Source organism: Nyctereutes procyonoides, unplaced genomic scaffold, assembly GCF_905146905.1.
Source record: "Nyctereutes procyonoides isolate TBG_1078 unplaced genomic scaffold, NYPRO_anot_genome, whole genome shotgun sequence".
Classification (NCBI taxonomy): domain Eukaryota; kingdom Metazoa; phylum Chordata; class Mammalia; order Carnivora; family Canidae; genus Nyctereutes; species Nyctereutes procyonoides.
This window is the reverse complement of record NW_026575024.1, coordinates 44,484,395-44,511,309: the sequence shown is the minus strand read 5'-3', so window position 1 is coordinate 44,511,309 and position 26,915 is coordinate 44,484,395. Positions and strand designations below refer to the sequence as shown.

The following is a 26,915-nucleotide window of genomic DNA, read 5'->3' as shown; positions in this document are numbered from 1 at the left end:
TAAATTAAAAGCTGCATCCTTCCAAAGCAGCAAAGTGTATGTTTGTTTTTAGAGAAAATGAGCCCTTGAGCTCTGAGCGCAAGCACCGTATCTGAGCTTCCCTTCAAAAGAATCTGGCAGAAGAGCGTCCCGGGAACAGCACTCTGGCGCTTACTACCGCAGGAAGGAAGGAAAGGCCCTTGCTGCCTCAGGAGCCTGGTCTCTGTGGGCTGGTCGGCGCTGTGGCCACATAGCTCGGTGCTGACATCAGCACCCGCCTGGCTCCCCCCACGGGCTCCCTCAAGGGAGCTTCTTCCACTGGTTCAGGGTCCCTGTCAATATGGCATGTGAGCTGGTGTCCCCTGAGGGGCGGGCTCTGCTGGCACAGGGGACAGGATGGCCTCCGTGGCTACTCTGCTCCCCAGAAACCTTTGTCAGTTCCAAGCACACCACCAGGGCGCATTCCTTCCAGCCTCTCTCCTCAGCAACACCCAGCCCTCACCCCGCCCCGTCAGCCAGGCTCAAACCACGGGAAAACAAACAAGGCTTTGATTCCTTTGTGAGAAAATCAAAGAGCTGCTGAAACTTACTTAAAGGAGAAAGAGACAGAGAGAAAGAGAGAAAGGAAGGGAGAGAGGGACAGAGAGACCACTCTCTACCACCTACTGTTTACTACTCTCAACAAACAGACCCAGTCAGAAAGAAATCTGGGTTTAGCTTTATGAACTGCCTGGAAATATTGGGTAGCTCTTTTGGCTGTGGCTGCCCAGTGAATGAGGTCTCCGAAATGAACCTTTTAGAGTCAACCTTCTAAAATTAAAAAAAAAAAAAAAAAAAAAAAATCCTTGCAACCCTCTTGTCCTGAAAAAAAAATATGCCTTGCCAAATTCAAATTTTCCTTGGCCAGAGTAACTATTAGCAATTCAGCCCTTCAATGAGGTTATAAAGAAAATATTTCCCCTTGATTTCAGAGAAAACACCTTTCACGTGACCACCAAATATGTTACTTATTTGAAAGATTACAAAATAAACTTGTCTTTTCCTTTTTTTCCCCCTTTTTTTCCTTACTCCCAAACAGTGTTGCTTCAGGAATTCTGCACCATCAGAAGCCAGAAGGGCAGTTACCCTTTCGGTAGTAGGGTGACAGGGTGGTAGTCGCAGGGGGCTTCCAGATGTGGGTCTGTTGTGCTTACTGTGCTCTAACTTGTCAACACAGTTGTGGTCACTATGGAAGCTCATCCAGCTGCACAGCTGTGATGTCTGTACTCTTCTGAACATACACTATACCTCAGTGAAAAGCATACTTCCCAAACAAAGCAGAAGAAAGACCCTATCAGAAGACAGCACAGACACCTTTCTATTTGCGTACACTGCCTGCCAGGGATGCGCTTTCGGGAAACGCTCCCCCGCTGTGTCACACACCCAGCACCAAATCAGGTGGGGAATCGGACCCTCAGAAGGCAAATTCTATCCCAGAACAGAACCATCCTGCCAGTTCCCATCAGTGGCTCCCTCAAACACTTGCAAGCCTGGGTTGCAGCCGGAGCGGCAGGTGCATAAGGTGAGGGCTGCTTTCAGGACCCCGGGTGCCACAGGGAACGGTGGAGGGCAGGGACAATGCTGTTGTTTAGAAGTCCAGAGAGAACTTCATCCAAGGGAACTCCAGTAGGGTGTACTGTCCTACGAGGTTATTGGGGCTTTTTGTGTCTGAAGAGAACAAAAAAGGCAAAGTGGGGACTTACCGATTTGGTCTTCGGGGATCAGCGACTCGATGGGGGGGTCCAGCTCCGAGCTCTGAGACAAATAGTTCTTCACCTGCGTCATGAACTGCCGGATGGTCTGCAGCATGTCTGTGCTGGACACGTGGCACTCCTTGTTCTCCTGCAGAAAGCTCACATAGTCCTGCACCAGGCAGCCGAAGTACGTGCACTTGTCCCGAGACAGCTCGGCGATCCTGCGGACCATGCGCTTCTCAGGGGTCAGGAAAGAGCTGAACACTCCGCTCATCTTGCGCAGCTGCGACTTGACCAGCTTGGGCAGCACGAAGGAGCCGTTCCTCTTCTTCTTGGACTTGATCGGGGGGGCCAGGGTCTCCTGGTCGCTCTCCTCCTCGCAGTCCTCCAGGCTGCTGTTGGTGTCCGCCTCGTAGCCGAACAGGGGCATGCTGCGGTCGAACTCCAGCGAGTCGGAGGAGGAAGTGGAAAGGCTCATGTCGCTCAGCCTCTGGCCGCCTCCATGCCACGGGGGCCGTGATTCAGGGCCAGCGGCCCTTGTGCAATCCCCCGGGGCCTCGGCAGGCGGGGCCCTACCTGGCCGGCCAGCTGTGCCGGGCCCCGGCTCGGGCTCGGGCTCCTGGGGCTCCTGGGGCTCCTGGGGCTCCTGGGGCTCAGGGCGCTCCTGGCCCGGGCGAGGCCGGCCTCCGGTCAAGGTCTTCGCGCTGCCTGCCGCGTCCAGAAAAAAAGCCTGCTTCTTCAGCCGGGGTGGAGGGATGGGGGCTGGTTTCGTTCCAAGCAGAGCTACGTTCCCATGTTTGTTATGGTTGACTGTTTCTGGCATGCTCGCCGGGGTTTCAGCCCTGGACAGCTGAGGGCTTGTGTGCAGACTATTAATAGCGGGTGGCGGGGGCCTGGGTGGGGGGGACCGCGGCCTCTCGGTGCCATTCGCGTTGGGAGTCCTTGTGCAGGGCCGCTTTGGGCCCCCACTGAGGTCCTGGCTGTGCACTTTCAAGAAAAGAGGATTAATAAAACACAGGGCTCCGTTGGTCTGGCTGCACTCCAGCTCCGAAGGCGTCCTGGTTTTTATAGAATGCACTCCATTTATAAGGCAAAGCTGACGCGAGGCAGGACAGACACCGTCTGAGGAGGGAGGCCTATGGGGAGGTGGAGGGTTTGGGGGTTTGTTGTCAGCTGGAGAGCTCCAAAAATCTGAAAGTCATTATCAGTGAACACAAGAATGTAAATACAGTACTCTCAGGGCCATTCCTTCACAAATTAAAAAAAGCACACTTGCATGACAACACATGTCTTTGGAGGGGGAGGTGCCACGCTTGGGTGTTGTCTTTGTGTGTGTGTGTGTGTGTTTCCTTTTTCTTTTTCTTTTTTTTTTTTTCTTTGACTGCACTCCCTTACTGGAAAGGGTGGAAATGCTGCCAGGCCCAGCTGTGGGCTCACAGGAAGGTTCCAGGGGCTTTTCACCTTCAAAGCCCTGGAGAAAAGGCTTGGCCAACAGACAAAGCCAGCCCAGGCTTTGCACAGGTGAGGAAAGAAAGGACTAGAATCGTTACTGGAGAAGCCTGGAAAAGGCCGTGTGGCTCCCCGACTCGCTGTACAAAATCTGAGCCTCCTCGCAAAGCAAACCATCCTTTCTAATCCACTTTTCCTGGAGATGCGCTCCACAGAGGACCTGGCAAGTTCCCCCTTTAGTGGGCAGGACCGGCAGCTGGGCCTGGGGGATGTTACACAATCTGCTTAAGGTTTTACACATTCAGCATTAAAACCCCAAAAGGAGGAAAAATACAGTGATGGAACCCATCAGCAGAAAAAAAAGGACAGCCAACCTATGCAAACGCTAAGTGCAAGTTCAACCATTTATCTTAGTGGTTAGCTGCCCACACTCCCTAAATTCTAGGCCTCCTGACTTTGGCTACATACACTCAACACTCTTTGGAGCAGTGCACATGGCTTACCGCAGCAATGCCCTATGTCACCTACGTATGGGACTCGGGTTTCCACACAAATCGTGGGAGACAGTGATGGTGGTAAATGTCTCTGTTGTGATTTCCGTTTGGAACAGCTCTATTCTCTTTCTCTACAGCTTTGCCTTGTTGTGTTTGCCTAGAATGTGTTTCTTTCCTATGGGCCCAGAATGGCTGACCATGGGGGACAGTGGGGAGGCTAGCATTGGGAGACCTTGTCCTGTCCTCTCTGTGTTGTAAATATGCCTGGTATTGTCATCATGTCAGCTGCTTCCTCTTGCTTTCCTTCTCTCTGGCTCTGTGCCATCCAACACCCAAGAGCCACTGAGTGCTTGAAATCCAGCGATTGTGACAGAGGCGTTCGATTTTAAATTTCACTTCGTGTCAATCAATTAAATTTTAAAACAGATGTGCAATTTGATTACTGACTAACTTTTAAGTAGTTTTGGAACTAGGGTCGGTGAATGTAGTTTTCAACCGTAAATTTAGTGAAATCTTAAATACAGACCATGTGTTTCTGATGAAGATTTAATGCCTGTTGAGACAGGCCCTGTGAGGATAATTATGTACTGGATTCAAACACTTAGTATGACAAAAAAGAATGTAAAATATCTCATGAATGTTTTTATAATATTGCTTTTATTGCATTAATACTTAAAAAATATGGTTTCTATGTTGAAATATTTCAGCCATATTACATTCAATAAAATAAATCATAAAAATTAATTTCACTTGTCTTTTTAATTTTCTTTAGCGGGGCTACTAGAAAATTTGAAATCACACGTTGCCTCGCCTTATATGCATTTCTATCCCCCAGTGTATGTCTTGGTGGAATGGCTCCCACCACCTGTGGATCCTTCTTAGGCTTCTACTGCCACCACTACTAGACTTTATACGCTCAGTACATTTAGCTCCCATGTAAGTGTTTCTCCATATGGACTATAGACCTGGGTGGTGGGGGAAGGGAGGGATGGACACTATTAACCTCTGAGCCCTCGATGGGGAGCCTGCCACATGGCAGATCCTCCAGAAACATTGGTCGGAAGGACAAATAAATGAAGTTCAGCATTTTCAAAAGGGCTGCCTCTTCACAAAATGGATAATGTGTACACTGACAATTACAAACTGAGTTTATATTAATTAGACCTCATTTGCTTTTGGTCCGTGGCCACCAGAACAAGGCATTTTTTGCGTTTATCTTTGCAGGACACAAGCGCTGACCATGATACTCCGGTGCTTCAGCCCTGGCATAAAGTAGGCACTGCATGCTGACCACAGAACCAGGTGTTATGTGGATCGAGGTCACCTGGTGCAGGTCCTCAAGAGGCCTGCGACCTAGTTGATTATAGTCACTTAAATTCGGGAAACATTTTAAGCTCTCTCCTAAGGCATCTGAAACTCCATTCATTGCGAGAGATGGCATAACTTTTCAGAAGGGACATTTATCCTATCATGGTATTTTTACCAGGAATCGGTTTCCCAATCCCACTACCTAACTGCCTGTCAGACAGGCCTCAGACACATATGGAAACTTTCTTGCAGCAATCTAAGTTTGAGAAGGGAGTCTGAATCTACCTCCAGGCTTCTCACAGGTCCTAGGAGGTCTCGTACTTGCATTTCAGAATCTCACATTTCCATTGAGAATTGCTCCTTCCAATCTAGAGGGAAAGCTTTTTTGTTTGCTTGTTTGTTTGTTTTCAAAAGTTAAACCCACACAAATTCCACATGGCAATGGGATAAGGAAGTGAAATTGGGTGAACTGTATGTCCTGATCCATTGTCAGTCACTGTCCAGAAACACAATATTGTGTTTAGAGGTGTTGGCAAAGGGGCCGGAGGGGGTAGCGAGTGCCCAGCTGGCCAGAGCAAGGATGCATGGCAGGATAAAGGATGTGGCCCAGAACACCAGGACTGAAATTGAACAGCAAGAGAGGAAGTGAGGCAGATGTTCTGCTAGATGCCTGCAGGGTCAGATTCCTTAAAGCACAAAAGTGCTATCAATGCCCATGTGTTCTTCCAGAACAAAACTCGCACGTGAGGTGTACTGTGTGCTTTCCCTTTCTGCCAAGCACTGCTTTTCCCCAGTAAGACACCACAGGAAGGAAAGACACGACCCATGACAAAGTTTATGTTCCATTAGGACTTGGACATTTAGGGTAGGTGGAGATGCTGGGGAGATGTGGGGGTTACCCGGGCAAACAAAGTGCTTTCCTCTGAGTGTCATCAATGTTTGGCTTAGAAAAAAGACTCTGGACAGGTGTGAATCAGGGAGCTCATGGGCCTGCAGGCCAAGCTTCCCAATGGAGATGGGGATGATTTTTCAATGGAACAATGTATCACCAGCCAGCCTGACACGGACTATGCCCCATAGATTCATTTCAAGAAAGACCTGAGCAGGGGGGCACCCACTTACTTAGTCCCAGCTGGGCTAGTTCTTCAAGCTGAGCCTCAGTCTTGGCTGTTGAAATGGCATAAGGCAACTTCAAGGTAAACGGCAGAACGTCCCTGATTTTTCAAAAAAGAGAATATTTGTAATTATGTGTCTTGTTTCTATCTCTGGTTTGCATTTCCACCCTAGGGATGTTTTAGCTTAAACTGAAATGTCCCAAGGAGACACTACATCATGCCTGACCGAACCTGTCTTTACTGGGGACAAGACCACAGGGTTACTATTCTTGCCTGTGGTAACATACTCGGGACAGCCTGAGAGACAGGCTGACTGGTTTTGGTGTCTGTAGTGAGAACCAGTTTCCCTCCTGGGTAGCTATACTGTATCTAAGCACTAATATCAGAATCCCCCTGTTGGTGGATATACATGTAAAACATTGTGTACTAATTTGCTATATGTTCTGAAAACTGGGCCCCAACTCACTGAGCAGGAATGTGTAATCCAAAACTAAGGTTTATGACCTCACTTCCTCACACGTGCCAGCTTCTCAACCATTATCTATTGGTTTTACTTTGACATCTTCCAGCTAGAGCCCATGCCCTGTGCTTCGTGTGCTAAAGGCAAAGCTTGCTCTTGTTTTCAGATAATGCTTCCCTATCTGTAATGTGCACGTGAATCCCTGGGAGTCTTGTTTTACTGCACGCTCTGATTCAGGAGGCTGGGTGAGGCTGGAGACTAGGCATTACTGCCACACTCCCAGGCAATGTTCCTACTGCCACCCCTGCACCGTGCTCTGAGTAGGGAGGCAAATGGAAAGGACTTTATGCAACGACCCTGCCCCCAAGCAGCATGGCACCATGTGTAGACCAACAAACACACACACTCAACATCACAGACCAACAGGCCCAACAGGAAGGAGCTGAGCTGAGCTGGCACCAGGGTCTCTCCATGGCCAGGGCATAGTGTCACCACTACTAAATGCATGGACCATGATCTCCTGCTTTTTCCTAAAGGGCAAAAGCAGACCTAAATAAATTCTGTTTATTTTCATATACAGGGGATAAGCATTGATGTTTCACCCCCTAGGGCTCTCACAACACCTTGCCTCATACAGACAGGGAGAAAGTGTGTTTTGAATAAATGAATGAATGAATATGAAATAACAATGGTGACTTATCAAAAAAGAATTTTTTTTTTCAGTGGTGGTATTGGTCTTACCAAAAAAGAACTCAGGGGTGCCTGGGTGGCTCAGTCGGTTAAGCGGTTGACTCTTGGTTTAGGCTCAGGTCATAATCTCAGGGTCCTGGGATCGAGTCCTGCATCAGGCTCTGCACTCAGCAGGGAGTCTGCTTAAGGATTCTCTCTCTCCCTCTCCCTCTGCCCCTCCCCCTGCTCATGCTCTCTCTCTCTCAAATAAATAAGCAAATCCTTAAAATAGTTCATTCATTCACTCAACAAAATGTTTATGGTCATCTATGATGTGCCAGACACTGTCCCAGGTGCTGAGAACAATCAGACAAAAGACCCTGCCTGCATGGAGTTTCACTCCAGTGGACACCAAATGACAATGAACAAACACACAATTTGTGGAATACATGAGAACGGGATGTGTGCCACAGATTTTTAAAAATGTGCAAAAGGGGAATAACAAAGAGTATTCAAGAGTGAGACTTGGCCAGAGAAGGCCCCATGAGCCTGACTGAAGATCTAAAAGGGGCCAGGGAGTACACTGTGAAAGAAAGAACTTTCTAGGCAGAGGGAGCAGCAGGTGCAAAGGACCTGGGGTGGGAGAGGGTCTGGCAGGTATGAAGAACAGCAAGTAGGACAGCATGGCTGAGGTGGAGTAAGTGAGGGACAATACCTGGAGCTTCCACCTGTATTTTGTCTACACAAGATGCTGTGAAAATTTCCATTGAAGAGAATGACTATCCCAAATAACTCGTTGTTTACAGTAAGATTAGGCAACATTCTAAATTGAATCAGATTAAATCTGGATGACTGGAGAATTTTGGAACCCCTGAAGCTATTGACAATGAATAACAAATTAGTAAGGTCAATGAAAAGAGCAAAACATGAATAAAATGTAATTTGTCGCATAGGCTCTAATATACTGCTCACATAAATACTAGATGTTGGTTGGCAGTCAAGAGGCTGTTCTTTCCTGAGGTGTCAAGCCTGGGTTACCCCCTGTTTCCAGGGACCCTTTCCTCTGGCTTCAGATGTTGTGAGCACCTCCTTCTTGGCCACTTGCACCTGTTCTGGATGAAGCAGGCAGAGCCTCAGGGAATGGCAGTGATTGTAATAGCTGCTGCCTGACCCGGGAGAGGCAATGACTCAGATTATAATCTTAAAGGAAGATTAATGGGAAGTAGAAGTTTGTAACGCCAAAGCATCACATAAATATATGTTTCTATGGCTGTACAAACTTAATTAAAATCTTCTTTCTTTAGACAATTTGGGGGAAAGCCACATATGACAAAACCAACCTATGTTTATTTTCAACTTTTACCTTGTCTAATGCAGTACCTAGAGCCTAAACATCACATGGCTAGTTTTGATTTTTCTTAATGGCACATATGACAGGAAACCACACCTGTATTTCACTAATGGGTGGTTTTAGGCTTTGATCTACTGGAAAATTAGATGTTATACATGAGTCCTCTTCCACAGTAGCAGCTACGGGTATAACATAGCATCTTCTGTCTCTCTCTCTCTCTCCTCACTTCCTCTCTCTCTCTCTCTCTCTTTCACACACACACACACACACACATGCAATCACTTCCCTGTCATCTGTATCCTGTTAAAGAAAGGGGCCTTGGGGATCCCTGGGTGGCTCAGTGGTTTAGTGCCTGCCTTTGGCCCAGGGCGCGATGCTGTAGTCCCAGGATCGAGTCCCACATCGGGCTCCCTGCATGAAGCCTGCCTGCTTCTCCCTCTGCCTATGTCTCTACCTCTCTCTCTCTCTCTCTCTATGTCTAGCATAAATAAATAAATAAATCTTAAAAAAAAAAAAAAAAGAAAGGGGCCCTGATTCTAGAACCAGTGTAACAGACAAAATAAAGCCAGGTTAGGTATAAATGTTTCACTCAAGAGTTTTAATACACATATCATCTACTTTTTAAACTTTTCTCTGTATGTCAGGGAAGAACACTGACTTTACTGAGTACCTACTAAGGCACAAGCACTGTAACTCTTGTAGGACCCACACAGGCCCCTGGGAAGAAGCTTGATGTCCTCCATTTCATGGATGAGGAGCACAGGATATATGACAGATGGGGAGGTCCCCACACTCACTCACAGAGCTAACGTGGAAATAAGGGGGGCCAGGAACCCAGGTGTATTGGACCCCAAGGTCCATGGAGGGGTGCTGTATGATGGCAAAATGTGGGCTCTGGCAACAAGGTAGGCCTGGGTTTATTTTTTTTTAAGATGTTATTTATTTACTCAGGAGAGACAGAGAGAGAGAGAGAGAGAGAGAGAGAGAGAGGCAGAGACACAAGCAGAGGGAGAAGCAGGCTCAATGTAGAGAGCCCAATGTGGAACTCGATCCTCATCCCCAGGATCATGCCCTGAGCAGAAGGCAGATGCTTAACCACTGAGCCACCCAGGCATCCCGACAGGCCTGGGTATAAATCTATTATCTGCCACCTACTAATTGAATGATTGCAGCCAAGTGCCTCACTCTCTGAGCCATGGTGTATTCATGATCCTAATTTCAGGGCTGCCATGAGGATCAGAAATAATGTATGTATAGTGCCTGGCATATATATAGAAACCCCCTGAAATGATAATTATACTTAACCACTGATAATTAAGAAATGTATTTTCCTTTAGCCGCCCTTTGCTAATCAAAGTATAATTGTAGGACCAGCAGCATTGGCTTAATTCCCTGGGAGACCGTTGGAAACTCAGACTTTCAGGCACTTCCCCAGACCCCCTGAATCAGAATCTGCATTCCAACAAGATTCCAGGTAATGCTAGCATGCATAGAAGTCTGCAAGGCAGTGCTCTCCACAACACTGATGATGCCGAACTGACAGGGAGCTACCTGGCATTGGTGGCCAAGATTTGCATCTCATTTGTGTCCTCATCCCCTACTCTTCATGTACCTTCCTGATGTGTCAAACCACATGCTGACTGACTCATGAACTCCCTAGCTAGTGCACCTGTGCATATGCATTCTGGGGAGATCACTGGGGCTGACAACCCAACCACTTTCTCCATGTGAATATATTTATGTGCCAATAACCAAGGACAACATTTCAAGAATATTGTGGTGAGACTGGGTCAAATCAAGTACTGATTACTAAGAACACTGATTTAGGTAAATGAGTAACCGAAAGCATTAGAGGAGAAGCAAAACATTAAGACCCTTTGGATTTGGGGAAAAACAAACAGGAAAATGAATCTCAGGTCTCTCTGATAACAAAATGTCAATGTGCAATGTGTCCATAAGCACCTTATATTGGTATCATGTTTTGTAGTTTAGAGAAGGCTTCTGTGTGCTTTATCTCCTTCAACCACCAAATATCCCCAGACAGCAGGTATGCCAGTCTATTATGAATACTGAGGGGAGAGATAGTATCTTTTGTGTGCTGATGCCAAATACTGTTTAATAAATGTAATGATCTTTCACAACAACAGGACAATCAACAAGCCAATGCTTAAGAGTAAGCATCGGCCAACTTCACCTCTGACCAATAGGTTAGTGTTGAAATTCACTTTCCAAACTGGTTGGCCTCAAATCAGACCAGGTGTGGATCCCTAGGGACAGTGGGGGCCTCTGCCCTAGCCTCTTCTTCCCTTTGGGCAGCAGATATTCATCCTCACACAGGCCAAGGGCTCTTGCCCACGAGGTTCAACTCTAGATGAAGCCCCTTGGTTTCTTCCTCCAAGTAATCAGTGCTGGACGCCCCCACTGGAAGTGTTTCTCCACCTTCAGGCCACTGGCTTCACCAGACAGGTGACTTCTGGGGTGACAGCTCATTGCCTGCCCCTGGGAGGGTCTAACCCAACACGTAAAACAAATGTATAACTCAGTCTTTGAGAACTAACTTGACCCTTAAATTAACAAGAAGGAAAGGAAACCCAAATAAGCTTCACCGCTTCAGATTAGGATGGCTATGAGACAAGATCTTTGGAAACAACCCGGTAATGCATGCCTGTCTGGGCTCTATTGGCTCCAACAGGCACATAGAGAAGCCAAGGAGGCCAACTGAGCTCTGTGGCCCTACATGGATGCAATGTCAGGTTCTGCAGATGAAGAGTATGGATTCTGAGTCACCAAAAGAACACTCCATTGGAAAAACTATTATGGCTAGAAAGGAAAGAAAAGGGGGGAGCCTTCAACAAGTCACAGCCTCCCCACCGCTTCCTAACATAGTGATTTACTTGTAGCCTAACACAGTTGCTTTAGTTACAAAAAGGGCATGAGCACCGCAAGTGGGCCTGTATGACAGTGATGCAACACTTATGGGCTGGGTTAAGGAGTCCACATTTCTAGCATGAACTCCATCCCTCAGAGAGTTTTCAGAAACATTACTGGTGATCTTTAAATGTTACAGGCTTACACCATGAGTCCCTTTCTGTGTGTGCATGTATGTGTCTATGCATGTTTGTTTCCCCTACTTGATGGGTCTAGGTGAAAAGAGCCATGGGAACAGCTTGAGGACACAGGCATATTAATTTGGAGGGGCCAGGGTAATTATTTTGATCTGAAGCCTGGCAGAGGGGACTTGGTGACCAGCAGCCAATCCTTTCAGAGTTATCTCATAGGGGGCAGGCATCCCAGACCCCTCTGCCCTACTTCAATCAAGAAGCCCCGGGGCCGTTCATTTTGTACACACAAAGGAGGTGCTTGAACTTGTAAGAGGTGAAGAGGTCTTACCTGCTGATGCAGTAAAAAGCAATGAGCCGGAATAAATCTGCAAAACTGATTCCCGAGCCTTCCAGGGAAAAGGCTGCAAAAGAGAGATTTCGGAAACCATCTGAGTGACCCAGAGCATTATTCTGGGAAAGGGAAGGGCCTCTGGTGCTGTCTGCCGTCTGCGCAGGACCATCTCTGTGCTCTCAAATCAACTACTGCTGTGGCTTATCAGAACCAGATGTGAGGAGGATGCGTGTCACTCAGAAAGCAGGCCAGTAAAGAGTCCGTGGCCTTGAAGTTCAGCTCCTGACTCATTGGGAGCACATGCTCTGGTGCTTGGTAAACAGATCAGCATGGGCTCAAATTGCACAACTATCTTTTTCTTTAAAACATTCAAACACAAATTTGGGCAGGGGATGAGGGGCCAGTCAGGCTGGCATGAGAGGCCATGAACATACAACAAGGCTGGGGAAAAAACCCTCACTGCCCTTGACCCTTCTTGGGTGGACCTACTGAGTCACATCCTTCTTTTACAAAACAGGCCACCTCTGGTTAAGACATGAGGCAAAAGGAGTACAAATCTTGGAGGGAGACACCAAGTTCCAGGAAATTAGCCTTTGTTTAAGTTCGAAAGCTAGTACGAAAGATTCTAAAACCCATTTACTTAGAGCGCCCCCACCCACCACTGCTGCCACCACCAAGTGCACAAGCTTCCCAGTGACCATGTTCTGGCAAGATGGGGAGCCATCTTGCACATCTTTCAAGCGGCAGGACACTGAACAGTTTGACTTCAAATAATTATGAATTGCCAACCACTCCTCACATCACGTCAGCCAAAATGCCACTCAGCCGCTTTTCCAAAAACATTTCAAATATCCTCTGCTTTGTGAAGATTTCCTCTGTTCTGCAATCAATTTTAAGTTGCTTGTTAATTGCTTAGGTTGTATTATTTTGTTTATTTAGTATCTCTGTAGCACCCCTAAACACACCTGTGCCTCTTCACATACACCATGACAGACCGACAGAAATAGAAACATACACGTGCACAATTAATGAATTAAGTAGGAGGAAACTGATGTAGGGTAGGTGAACCTCTCTGAGCCTTCTTTTTCTCATCTGTACAATGGACAAGAATAGGACTTTCCCCTCTCTCCCAGACGGTAGGAGTGGGAACTGAAATTTTAAAAAATGGAGTAACTGTATGTAAGTGATAATAATATTTTAAATATTTAATATTTAAATAAATATTTAAATATTTAAATATATTATAAAAATAAAAATATTTTGGCTGAATTCTGCTCCAGAAATCAACACTGATCTCTATGTTAACTAAGTCAAATTTAAGTCAAAAAAATTTTAAAGTAAACAAACAAAGAAACATGAAGATCTTGGCATTAGGTATGCAGGCCGCTCCTGGGATATTGTTTCTTTTAGGTGTTACTGTCTCAGCTGGCAGACCAAAGAAAGAGATATGTGTGTATACTAACCTGTGTAAACACATCTGACTATAAATATTCCCTATATGTAACCTTCCTTATCCATACTAAGAGAGACATGAGTTCTCGCTCATGTCTCCAACACTAATCCTTACCACAAGGATCATTCTAGTTTCCTGCTCTTACTGCTCTGTAACCCCCACGTCCAAGGTAAGAAACACGGCTCCCACCACCTGCCATCATTTACTTAACTGGTAAACTCCAGTATACATATGCAGTGGTTTCAGAATTGTTAACCTGTACCCCTGTGGGAAGCAACTTTTATAACTAGAGTACTCATGTGCAGTTCCTTTTGCCTTTAGTCTGGGGGGGGGCACTTTTGATTGTCATAGTACCATTTATGCCAGTAAAACCTGTTTATTATCTAATAAAATAAAAATTTAAAAATGGAATAATTCATGTGAAAGTAGTCTCTACAAATAAAATATGAGCTGGTCTCTGTCACTAAACCATATTATCCAGACAGCAACATGTATATCTGACAAAATATCTGTGTTTTTCTTGTAAGTTCTTCCTTTCTCAATTCAGCTCCATTCACAGAGAAGCCAGAGCCCGGCCAAAAAGAGGCCATCATGGTGGGACCAAGACGTGATGACTAGTTACAGATGAATGATTTGTTCAGACTAGTTTTTTCAATCACATTAAGTCCCCTGGCTAGGAGTAGGGAATTGATTCAAGTCCTGACACAACAGGGAGGAAAAATCTTCAGCCAGAAGGAATCTAAGATAAACACCAAGAAAGCTTTAAAGTACAAATATTAACTGTACTTAATGTAGGGGGGCAGAGAGTGGGGGCTTCCAGGCTAATGTATCACACTAAACTTTGGAAATTAGAAGAGATGTAAAAACCAGTTATATCTAGCACTTCTTGGTTAGCGACTTCCAAAAGCCACCTCAGCATTGCCTTCCCTCACTTAAAATTTGATCCATGGTCTTTAGAACAGAGGTTTTGCCATCTATCTTGTGATTACTTCCTAATGCAAATAAAACTGATATAAGCCACTCGTGGAGGTTCTCCCGGGATCAGTGACCTTGCGAAGCCCAGAGGAAAAACATCACAAGGCCCAGGTTCACAGCCAAATCTGAGGCTGACAACAAAGAGGTTGGCAGGTTTCACTTCTGTGGGGAACGTCTCCTCTAGGCTCCATGAAGGCAATTTGGCTCAGCGAGACTATGAACTCTGGGTTGAGTGTAATCCCTTATCTGCCCTTAAACTGACCTCAGTACCTTCTATTACTTCAAATGCAGGGCTTGAGGCTTGCTTAGGTGGAAATCAGGAAGCAAGGGAAAATCCTGGTCTCAGTCTTGGTCTCAGAGAGTCAATGAGCTGCCAAACTCACCTCTCCTGGCCTTCACTTCTCAGCTTGCTAACCTGTGATTTCAGTGAAGCCTTCCCCTTTGGGGCACAGATTGCCACGGATCCTTTCTTGGAGGCTCGCAGTACACCAGCACTGCGTGTTCCCTTTTATATTTAAAACATGGCCTCCCAAGTCTTTACATTTTCAGTGAGTGCAGAACAGAGAGAAGACCAATGCCACTACTCTCCCTTCAAAACTTCCACCAGTTGATTTTTTTCAGAGGGCTTCATTCTGCCTCCAGTTAGCTGTGTTTCATACAAGACTGAACAGCAATTGTCTGGAGGCAACACGTCCGCTCAAGGATTATTCACAAAGATGTCCAGGCACATGCTTTAGCATGACATCCCATAAAAAGGCACAGTTGTTGTGGCTTGTCCTGTGGTTAGTCATCAGCAGACCTAGGAACCAAATCCATGCTCTACTTAACTGGGAAGGGGGCAAGAAAGCCAACCTGCCATGTGCTGAGCAGTGGACTACACACTTTGCACACAGGTTTGTGTTCAATGAAACTGTTAACAGCTCCCTGATGTTGCGATCACCCCATTATACTAATAAGAAAACCAAGGCTCCTTGTATAGTCTAGCTGCCCAGTCACTGAATGAATAAATAACAGTGCCAGGACTCAGACTCATATCTGTCTGTCGCAAAGGGCAAGCTACTTTCCACTTCCACTTGCTCAGGAGACCTGAGGTCCTCCCATCAACCAGGACTTCGCCATCAGGTGACCACTTACTGTATGTGCTTTCCTTTATGGCAAATTCCTTGAGTGGGGCTCCAAATTCACAGGGCAGACGAAGTGAGAGAACTTTCTTCTGCATTTTGGTGGATTTTCGAACGAGGAAGATCTAGCAGAGGGAGAAAAAACCTCAAGCTTAGGAAATATCTAGAAGAACATGGGCATATGGGCATATGGTTTCCTGCACACCCAACATCCATGGCAAGAATGTCCTTTGTAACTAAACTGCAAGGCTCAACCTGGGACACTTTATTGCTAGTGAAAGGGACTATCAAGAACCAGCTGCCTTCTTTTGATAACTGGCTTCAAAAGAATCCTACTTCCCCTTTGACAGACTCTTCTCCATGAGACTAAGAGCTCCTTTAGTCTGCAGCAGCATTTTTGGTTTGTTGATTATTTTATAGTTCATGTTACATGTTCTTTAGCCCTTGTCTTTTATGGGCATTACGGTTGATGAAACCCAGATTCTAAACATGGGTAACATGGCTGAACCACAGGAGGTGAATTGGGAGTTCACTGGTTAAGTTGGCTCATGGGTATATTTATGAGAGAAAATTAAATTTGTGGGGCGCCTGGATGGCTCAGTCAGTTGAGTGTCCAACTCTTCATTTCGGTTCAGGCCATGATCTTGGGGTCGTGGGATTGAGCCCTACATCAGGCTCCACGTTTAGTGGAGTCTGCTTCTCTTTGCCCCTCCCCACACACTATCTCTTTCAAAAAAAATAAATAAATCTTGAAAAAAAAGAAAGAAAATTTGTTTCCGAGTGAAAAAGCAGGGTTTTTAAATTAAAATCTGACTTGCTAGCTTCTCTTGGAATACAAGATGATATGGCAAGACCAGGTAGGGTAACTATTGCTGGAGATAAAAATGTCTGCCCCATCAGGGAGGTGGGAAGGTATGCTCTGAGGTTTACTGAAGCCAACGCTGGAACTGCAGGTCCATTTTTACCTGAGTCACCCCAATCTGTGATAATCTCCCTCCAGGTTCCAATACTGTCTTCAGACACGTGCTTTATTTATTTTTTTAAAAGATTTTATTTATTTATTAATGAGACACACACACACACACACACACACACAGAGACAGAGACAGAGACACAGGCAGAGGGAGAAGCAGGCTCCATGCAAGGAGCCCAATGCGGGACTCGATCCCAGGTCTCCAGGATCTAGCCCTGGGCTGAAGGTGGCGCTAAACTGCTGAGCCACCTGGGCTGCCCCAGACACGTGCTTTAAACCAACCCAACCCCCAGCACCAATCTTGGGCCACCAAATCTATCCTGCTGCCTATTTTTATAAATGAAGTTTTATTGAAACAAAGCCACGCTCATTCATTTACATATTGCGTGTGGTTGCAAGGCAGACTTGAGAGGTTGTGACAGATTATATGACCCACAAAGCCAAAAATAGTTACACTTTGGCCTTTTATAGAAAGGTTGCTGATTCCTACCCTAGGATATAGATGAATTAAGGATGGTGGCACCCCAAGGACCCATGCCACCACGGCTGGACTTTCAAATCTTCCTTCCTCTCAGACCCGCTTTCCTTCCCTTCAGCGTCTGGCTTCTGGTTCACTCTGGCCTCTCCTGCTCCATGCTGCTCCTGTCCTCAGCCTGCCCTCAGCCTGCCCTAACTCGTCAGGCAGGTCCCGCCCAGGGATCAAGTAGATGGGCACACAGAACATTCTCCTGACTTGTGCCCCACAGGTCTCAGCAGGAATGGATGTGCCCGGCACTGGGAAGAAAGCCAGGAAGGAAGGGAATTGTTGCCTGGCAACACAGGGCAACCTCCCTCCTCAGAATTTCTGTGCAGAAATGCAGGTGCAGACAACTCAACTTACAAGAAGAGGGGGCAGCACAGATATGTGTCCTGATCATACAGATCCAGGCTGCAGGAAAGGACCGGGCATATGCTGGCCACGGAACTTTCCACAAGGATGATCAAATATTGCACCTCGTCACCCTGAGCATGATCCAACAGGAGTCTCAGTCCCCTCTATTTCTGTCAGATGAGAAACAAAGACTCACTTATAAGTCAAAAAGTGATAACAGAAAGGCTCTGGCTGATAAGAAACTCAAGTTTATCTTTGTGCCCAATTGCTACAACATTCTCAGCTAGCTAGGATGGAGGGAGGTCCCCCCCCCCCTTTCCCCAAGCTTCTTCATCTATTTCTTAGTTTCTATCTCTTATCATGAGTTGTTCTGAGTCTAACTTTATCTGTGGATTTATTGTATTTATTCTTTTTTGGGAAGTAGATGTGGTACACAGTACTGTTCGGTATAACTTTCTGTGACGGAAACTTGATATTCCGCACCATCCTATATGGTAGCATCCAGATATCTGTGGCTAGTGCCACTGAGGAAATGAATTTTTAATTTAATTAATGTAAATTAATTAATTAATTAATTTTAAAGATGTTGTTTATTTATTCATGAGAGACACAGAGAGAGAGAGAGAGAGAGAGAGGCAGAGACACAGGCAGAGGGAGAAGAAGGCTCCATGTGAGGACCCTGATGCAGGACTCGATCCCAGGATCCCGGGATCAGGACCTGAGACAAAGGCAGATGCGTAACCACTGAGCCACCCAGGTGCCTCTAATTAATGTAATTTTAAATAGCCACATGGGGCAAGTGCCTACCACTTGAGCAGCACAGGATACACCAGTCACTGAGTGATATTTTTTGAGGAACCTCTACAGAGTTGTGGAGTAGTCTTGATTAAGAGATGGGTGTTGGGTAGGCAGTAGCTGAAGAAACAAAATTGGACTGTGAGCCCTGTGGGGAGCCACTGATGAAGCCCAAGAGAAATGGGATCACATCAGCAGCCAGAGAAGACAAGCCTATCGACACTGAACTTTTGAACTTTGGAAGTGCCTCTTTGAATGGCTGGACCCTGGCAGGGATCTCAGGCTCAGGATGCAAATAGCAAGGGCAACTGAAGACCTGGCAACCAGGGTCATCCTCAGTTCTGAGGCCCAAGACGTCAGTCCAGGGCCCTCCTCATTACTCAGATGCCTGTCATCCTGCCAAGTCCTGGACCTCCCTTGGTAACAGAGCCAATGAAGACAGAAAGACAAACCGTGAAGGGCTCTTTTCCTTGGAGCTACCTCAGACATCCCACAATCCCCTTGCATTGCAACCCAGGTGCACACTGGAAGCTGTGATCCCTACAGCCTGGGAAGAACTTACTGGAACTCCAAGTCTTTCTCTTTAAGGAAGCAGCAGCCCTGCCTCTCTCAACCTGTTTCCCAGGATTCTGAGTCTTACCCCCGGAGGCTGGGACCGGAGGACTTGTGCTGCCTCCTCCTCACTCAGACTCAGCTGCAGCCATATCGGATGGGTGTGCAGAAGCCGGTCCAAGATGCTGAGCCTGCTGGAGAGGCTGTCATAGCCAGAGTCCCGCGGACAGGTCTTCATATCCTTTTCTTCGGAATAGCCATCATCCTTGTGTCTCACCATGCTAGGAGAAAGAGAATTGGCAGAGGTCAAATGGCTGCAGTCCCATTTCCTTGATGAGGAAACCATCGTACAGTCTCTAAGCTAGGCCTGTCCTAGCACATCAGCCATCTTTCATCACCACCTCACTTGTCTTCCCCTCTAGCCCAGAAGCTTTCTGAAGGTAGATGCCACATTAGCTCTCACTCCATGTCTATACTATTAAACAGAATACTCCACAGACCCAGCAGACCTTCTATTTCTAACCCAGTTTTCAAAATGTTCTAAATTGAATGCTGCTGAGTCTTTCTTCTGGCATAAATCATTTCACAATTTGAGTGCAGGACCCTAAATGCTGCATTCAATCTGGTAACACGAGGTTCTATGACTGAGAAGCATATCTCATAAACACAACCATGGCATGCGCCAAAGCAAAACCAAATTCCCACTCATTTATGCACCCTCATTTGTACCCAAGTGAACTGGATTTCATTTCTTTTCACACATCTAGGCATGTTTATTACTAATATTATTTGTAATAAAATCTCACAGTTGAATAATGCTGTGCTATTCGTAAGATCATACTAACATTAGCTCATAATTGCTATAAAGTGGAAACAGCCCAAATCTCCATCACCTAATGAATGGATAAATAAAAAGGGGAATTTTATTCAGTCATAATAATCATTCATTCTTTTTATGAATGGAGTACTGATCCATGCTCCAAAAATGGGATGAACTGTGAAGACTTCATGCTAAGTGGAAGCAGCTAGACACAGATATTGTATGACTACACTTTATACAAAATATGGAGACTAGACAAAAATAGAGAAACAGAAAGATTAGTGGTTGCTTGGGACTAGTGGTGGGGGCAGGATGGGTAGTGGTTGCTAATAGGCAGGGAGTTCCTTTCTGAGGTAAAGAAAATGTTCTGGACCAAGATGTGCTGATGGTTGTACAACTCTGTGAATGTGATGAAAACCATTGAATTGCACACTTTAAAGTATGATGTATGATTGAAATCTCAATTTAAAAATATATTGATTTCCATAGTTGCCTTTGGTGCCAACACTAATCCTGTGCCTGAGTATTTAAATCCCATTTTATGAATGAGAAAACTGAGGAGGCCTCAAGAAGGCATTGGGTTGTCCAGAATTATAAACACCCATGAAATGGCAGAGCTAAAAATTCAAGAGGTCTGGTGTCCCTCCAACTTTGCAGGTAACAAGAAAGATCACGAAAACAGGTGAGCACATATCTATGTAGTGTCTACTGTGTGCCAGGCCCTTTGCAAATATTCTCTCATTTCCTTTATAACAGCCCCCAAAGGCAGGTACCAGGAATCCAGTGTTTAAAAAAAGGTGGAGTAGGGCAGCCCTGTTGACTCAGTGGTTTAGCACCGCCTTCAGCCCAGGGCGTGATCCTGGAGACCCGGGATCAAGTCCCACGTCGGGTTCCCTGCATGGAGCCTGCTTCTCCTTCTGCCTGCGTCTCTGCCTCTCTCTCTCTCTCTGTGTCTCTCTTGAATAAATAAATAAAATCTTTAAATTAAAAAAAAAAAGGTGGGGTGGGGGTAGAGGGACAGGGAAACCCGGATTTCTTGAGTAACTTGCCCAAGGCAAGTATATGCCTCTGGTGAGAGTGAGCAGGTGGGCATTCCAACCCAAGAGTGCATGGCTCTGGTGTCTCTCTTCCTCTACCATGTCCTGGCTGTCCTTGAGCCAGTCATCAACACCGGTCCTGGAGTGGCCAGTGGAAAATATCAAACCTGATCATTCACATTTGAAGAGTCAAGTTCACATTGGGGTTCAAATGGTCTTCAAACTTCTAAATCGAAAGAAACCCAAAAGTGTGGCCTGAATGAAGTTTTTAACATTGCAAATGATGATGATAAAGTCAAATAGCCGAGAGTGGGAAAATGTTAAAAAAAAAAAAAAAGTGTACTCTTCCCATTTGGCCCACTCCATTCCTAAGAGCTGGAGTTGAATATAGAAGATCATCCTTGGGTAAGCAGGCTCAGTAACAATACCCACACAGAGAGCGCATGGGCTGGGCAGAGACCCACAACCTAATGTCTTCCATGCATGTTCGACTTTCTTCAGCTCTGAAGAATCTCGTGCTTCCATTCAAGATTTACATTTTTGTTTCCCCTTAAAGTTTTCCTTTACATTTGCAACAACTTTCCAGATGGGAGAGTCTGGGCCAAAAAAAGAGCAGTTTCTCATTGTGCAAATGCCATTCCAGGGCCTCTAGGTATTTTGAAGTGAATCTTTGCAGCTATAAGAACATACTCTTCAAAATGAAGCTGGTGTTAGAATTCCTTTCATGTGAGGTAAATGAGGCAACTTTAGAGCAGTGATTCTCAACGCTGACTGCCAAGCAAAACTGCCTGGAGAACTTAAGCATGTTTTGATGGCTAGACTGCACCTGAGATCAAATAAATCAGACACTTTGGGATGGGGCACAGGCATCAGAATTTTAAAAATTTCCCCAGGCAATCTCAACTTGCAGCCCAGTTTACAACCGTTGCCTTGGATTAGCACTTGAGCCTGAGAGAGAAATCTCCTAGGGTTTGTTAAACTACAGATTCCTGGTCTCAGCTCCAGAGGATCTGATTCTGCAGCTCTGGGGTGGGGCTCCAGGACTTGCTGATGCTGCAGTCTGAGGAGCATGAGGAACAAAATGTGTACTTGAACTCAGACCAATTAAGTGCAGTGAGGTTTTTTCGGTGGGAGGTGGGGGTGGTAGTAACATACCACCGAGAATTCTCCAAACCTAAGTAAGCCTTTCATCCCTGCCATCTCAGGCTAGTGATATTTTACCAGGAGAAAATTCTAGAATCTCTAATACAGCAATCCTAACACTCATGTGTGCTGTGAGTAAATATGTTGCCATGTCTTCCTTCCTTAGAAGGGCAGATCCTGTGCACCTCAGTTGTTCAAGAAGTAAAGAGTCTTTGTCCTGACAACCCATCTCAGCCTAAAAAGCCAGGACCCAGACAGGAAGACAGTGAATAAGCTTCGTGGGGCTTCATAAAGGAACAACCATAGATTAGATCTTGTCTTTGTAAATGACCAAGCTAACACCTTTCTTTAACAGTCAGATATCTGAGGTTTATAATATATTATTATAAGATAGATTGAAAGGAAGAGTGAAACAAGGCAGTTTGGCCTTTATCAGAGACAAGACAACCTTCAGGAAAGAGCTAATGAGGGCAAGGAGTGTGAACTGCAGGCTTCTGGTGCCCTGCCCAGTTCCCCTTTACCAGACCAGACCAGTCCCTACCCCTCCACCCCCCACCATGGGTGTCATCTGCCCCCTGGGCCGGGTCACATCTGGGAAGTTATGTCCTCCCCTGGGAGCAGCTGCACTGCTACTAATATACTGAACCAGGGCATAGAGGAACGGCCTGTGTGCCTGAAGGTGGGACAACTCTGGGGTGCTGTCCCTGAGGTAGAGCTCCCTGTGGGATCAGGCCAAGGGGACACTCCAGCTGCCCTGTTAGCTTTGTTTTTGTTGTTTTTTTTTTTTTTTTTTTTTTTTTTACAGATTTTATTATTTTATTTATTCATGACAGAGAGAGAGAGGCAGAGACACAGGCAGAGGGAGAAGCAGGCTCCATGCAGGGAGCCTGATGTGGGACTCAATCCCCGGTCTCCAGGATCACACCCCAGTCTGAAGGTGGCGCCAAACCGCTGGGCCATCGGGGCCGCCCGCCCTGTTAGCTTTGCCTGCTTTCCTCCTCATCTCCGACTGCACCACTCCCTCCCTCACAGGATGCTCCTGAGACCCATCTCAGTAAATCACTACATGAGGCTCAGCTTCTGGGGAATTAACCTAAAACAGAAACTGATGAGATGAATAGAAACCAGTGATTCTGAAAACAGACGTCTGCATCTGACGAATGGGGGGAGAAACAAGGAATGAGTGATCTGTAAACCAGACATCATTGTGATGTAATTCAGGAGATTCTAATGACAACAAGGTCAGGGTCAGCCAGCCCCAGCTGGCAGGGGAGACATACCTCCCCTTCTGAGCTTCACCTTTCTAATCAGCAAGTGGTAAATAACACCTCCACCATGGTGTAGAACTGGTACAAGCCAGATCCTGGATGGGTGCTAACATCAGTAGGTGGAACAGAATATTCGGTCTCCAATTTTCAGCCTACAGATTACTTATTAGGAAGAGGAAATGTACCCTGATAATGGAGAAATCTGTGAGATACCTTTTTTTTTTAAAAAAAAAAAGATTTATTTATTTATTTATTCAGAGAGAGAGAGGCAGAGACACAGGCAGAGGGAAAAGCAGGCTCCATGCAGGGAACCCGATATGGGACTCGATCCCAGGTCTCCAGGATCCTGCCCTGGGCTGAAGGCAGGCACTAAACCGCTGTGCCACCGGGGCTGCCCGAGATACCATTTTTTAAAAAAGATTTTACTTATTTATTTAAGAGAGAGCAAGCTAGAGACAGAGGGAGAGGTAGCCGACTCCCCGCAGAACAGGGAGCCTGACACCAGGGCTCAACCATGAGGACCCTGGGATCATGACCTGAGCTGAAGGCAGATGCTTAACTAACTGAGCCACCCAGGCGCACCTGTGAGATACCATCTGAATCAAGCGATCAGCATTAACACCTCCAATAATCAGGCACCTGACATCAGGTGCCACTGATATGATGCTCTGAGAAGGTTATGATAACCTCGAGGTCATCCTCCTGCCTCCAAACATGCTTAACCTGAATCTACGCAAGAGAAAACAACCATACAAATCCAAATTCAGGGACTTCCTGCAAAACCACTGGCCTGAACTCTTCAAAATATCAATGTCATGAAATATTTTTAAAAGGCTGTGGGAAAAAAACATAAAAAAAAATAAAGGCTGTGGGATTCTTATAAAAGGAGAATAAAGAGATCTGATAACTCTATTGAGTGCACAGAATTGATCACATATGGCATCAAAATAAAAAAAAGCAATAAAGGACAGAGACCTCTGAATAAGGGCATATAACATAATATTGTATTAATGTTTAATTTCCTGACTGTGATGATCTTATTTATGTAGGAAAATGCTCTTGTTCTTAAGAGATGCAAACTGAAGAATTTAGGGTCAAAGTATGAAAATGTTGGAAAGTAAGTGTCAAATGGTCAACCTCCCATTCCCCTCCAAAATAGGGGAGTGCAGGTAATATAGAGGTAAGGGAAATGTGGCAAAATTTCAATAATTGGTGAATTTAGGTGGACAGTACTATTCTTAACTTTCTTATAACATTTGAAATTTCTCAAAACAATAGGTGGAGGAAAATGTCTACCATCTCCCTGGGTTTATGAGTATAAAATTCATTTATTTAAACAACTAGTACTACTATTTCCAAGCATCTAGGCCTGCTTTCATGGAGAGATAAAGCTTTGGTATGGATTCAGTAAGACCCACATCCACCTGTGAAAATACTGGGAAGACCACAGAATGCCCCATAAATGTAGGGTGCTTCTAGGGGCAGAGAACAAACTCTGGGCAACTCACATACTGTATCTGCCCTCATTCTAATGACCCAGGCCTCATGGCTCTGAAGCAGCTTGGTGGATATTACACCCACTCTAGGGGACAGGGCTCTCCAGCTCCAGCTACACTCTGGTTGCACCCAATTTAAGGCTCTTTTGAGTATGGGATGAGAGCAACCTTTCCACTTGGTTATATTCCCTTCATTCCTAGCACCAGCTGTTAGTAGCCTAGACAGGGGCAAGAACAAGTGACTGCAGAAAGCATGTTCTAATGTAGGATAGACAGAAAGATACTGGATCTACTTTTATTAAGTCACACAGAATTAAATTCACCTCAGAGAAACCAATAATCAGCAGACTTTCCAAGTGATGCTCTTTCTAGTCCTAGTCCAGAACTCCCAAGGATCATGACCTATCATTGCACCTGCCAATGACCATGGTCCCAAACATCACATAGGAGAACTATACTTTCATGTTACAATCCAGTCTTTCTTCAAACAAATGACGTTGAGAACAAAGCAATATATAAACTACATAAAACTTTGATGTAGGTTGTCTTTGTGGGGAAAAACACTGGTGCAGTAAATATAGCCAGCAACCTTCTATACATAAAGAATCTTAATTCAGCCATTGAAGAGCAGAAATGTAGCTTTAGGAGACTTGATATAAGGCATAATGCCAAATAATTACCAGCAACAATGTGCTACCTTCCTTTTATTTTTTTTTAAAGATTTTATTTGTTTAACAGAGAGAGAGAGAGGGAGGGAGAAGGAGAGAGCCAGAGAGCACAAGCAAGGGGAATAGCAGAGGGAGAAGCAGGTTCCCTGCTGAGCAGGGAGCCAATGTGGGGTTCAATCCCTGGAACCTGAGATTATGACCTGAGCTGAAGGCAGGCGCTTAACCAACTGAGCCACCCAGGGGCCCCATGGTGGTACCTTCCATTTGACTAATGGGTCTCAGCAAAGGTGCAGTGCTCTGGATGGCTCTATGCTCAGCACATGGGGACAAAACAAGAAATACAAACAACAAAAAGTCAAGCCTTCCCTGTGCATGTTAAAAGCACACCTTCATTAAGCTGAACAATTATATATTTAATTTTTATTCACTTATTTAATTTAATATTATATATTTAAAATTTTTTAAGACTATTTATTTATTTATTTACTTATTTGAGAGAGAGCATGAGCAGGGGGAGGAGCAGAGGGAGAGGAGAAGCAGACTCCCCACTGAGCAGGGAGGCTGACATGGGGCTCAGTCATAGGACTCTGTGATCAAGACCTGAGTGCAGGGATGCTTGGGTGGCTCAGCGGTTGAGCATCTGCCTTCAGCCCTGGGCATGATCCTGGAGTCTCAGGATAGAGTCCCTATAGGGAGCCTCCTTCTCCCTCTGCCTGTGTCTCTGCCTCTCTCTTTGTGTCTCATGAATAAATAAATAAAATCTTAAAAAAAAAAAAAAACCCAAAGATCTGAGTGCAAAGGCAGATGCTTAACTGACTGAGCCACTCAGGTGTCTCTGAAAAATTGTATTTTTTAAATGGACAATTTACATCAACATCTTTGATAAGATATCCTTGATTATTTTTTAAAGACAGTCACTGTTTCAATTAAATACTTAAAATGTACTCTGAATCTTTCTTTCCAAAGCAGACTGTTAGATCATAGTTCAACTAAAAAAGAGATGGATTTAGTTAATTAACAACTTCTAAAAACCTCTCATCAAATCAATGGTGAGTCCTCTGGAATTAAATAACACAGGCAGTGACTCTGAGCCAGGAATTAAATTAAATTAAAATGCTCCCGGATAACTCAGCCCTGAGGGAGACTCAGTGCTCTTCCTGCAGCCTGAGTGCCAGGTCCCTGAAGGTCGCCAGTGGACCTTCCCAACCTTTAAGAAAACTAAATAGTTTTTGCTTGTTTACATGGTAAGTGTCTAATTAAACTGTCCTAGAATGAGTCATGACAAATCAGTGAGGTTAATTATAATCAATAGGATGCTGACCCTATCAATAATACACAGCAAAACAAAAATAAACAATAAAAGCAGAGTCTTGGCTTCCAAGGTGCTTTTGTCCAGGACTTAATTTGGCTTAAGATTCATCACACCGTCTGTCTCTCTACCAAACAGCGCAGTCCTGCTACAAAGTGTAGAACTCAAAAACAAAGCAAAACCATATTTGGTAGGAAAATTCTGATATTTTATAAATTCTCTATGGCTTATTAAAATTGGTAATATTTCCCAAAGAATATTGGATATACCAAGTCAGTACACAGAGGCACTGTTTTTATTTTAATGTCCAGGACTTACTTACATAGCTACTGGATTTAGTGTAGTTCCCAATGATGCAGAGATATTAAGTTTACTTTTTTTCCCCATTTTTTTATTGTGGAAAAATACACACAGCATAAAATTTACCATCTTAACCACTTTTAAACGGAGAGTTCAGTGGAGGTATGTATATCCATACTGTTG

General features: G+C 45.2%; 1 protein-coding gene across 9 annotated transcripts in view; it reads right to left on the bottom strand.

Annotated features, from left to right (window-relative positions):
* Window positions 1–26,915, bottom strand: part of RIN2 (Ras and Rab interactor 2) — a 213,502-nt gene that overhangs the window by 24,091 nt on the left and 162,496 nt on the right. For all 9 annotated transcript variants that reach the window (XM_055344961.1, XM_055344968.1, XM_055345003.1 and 6 more), the window contains 5 exons: window positions 18,780–18,972; window positions 15,514–15,625; window positions 11,949–12,021; window positions 6,086–6,177; window positions 1,722–2,903 (listed from right to left, as the gene is read on the bottom strand). In XM_055344961.1, coding sequence (XP_055200936.1) covers window positions 1,722–2,903; window positions 6,086–6,177; window positions 11,949–12,021; window positions 15,514–15,625; window positions 18,780–18,972 — 1,652 coding nt within the window. The remainder of the gene's footprint in view (window positions 1–1,721; window positions 2,904–6,085; window positions 6,178–11,948; window positions 12,022–15,513; window positions 15,626–18,779; window positions 18,973–26,915) is intronic.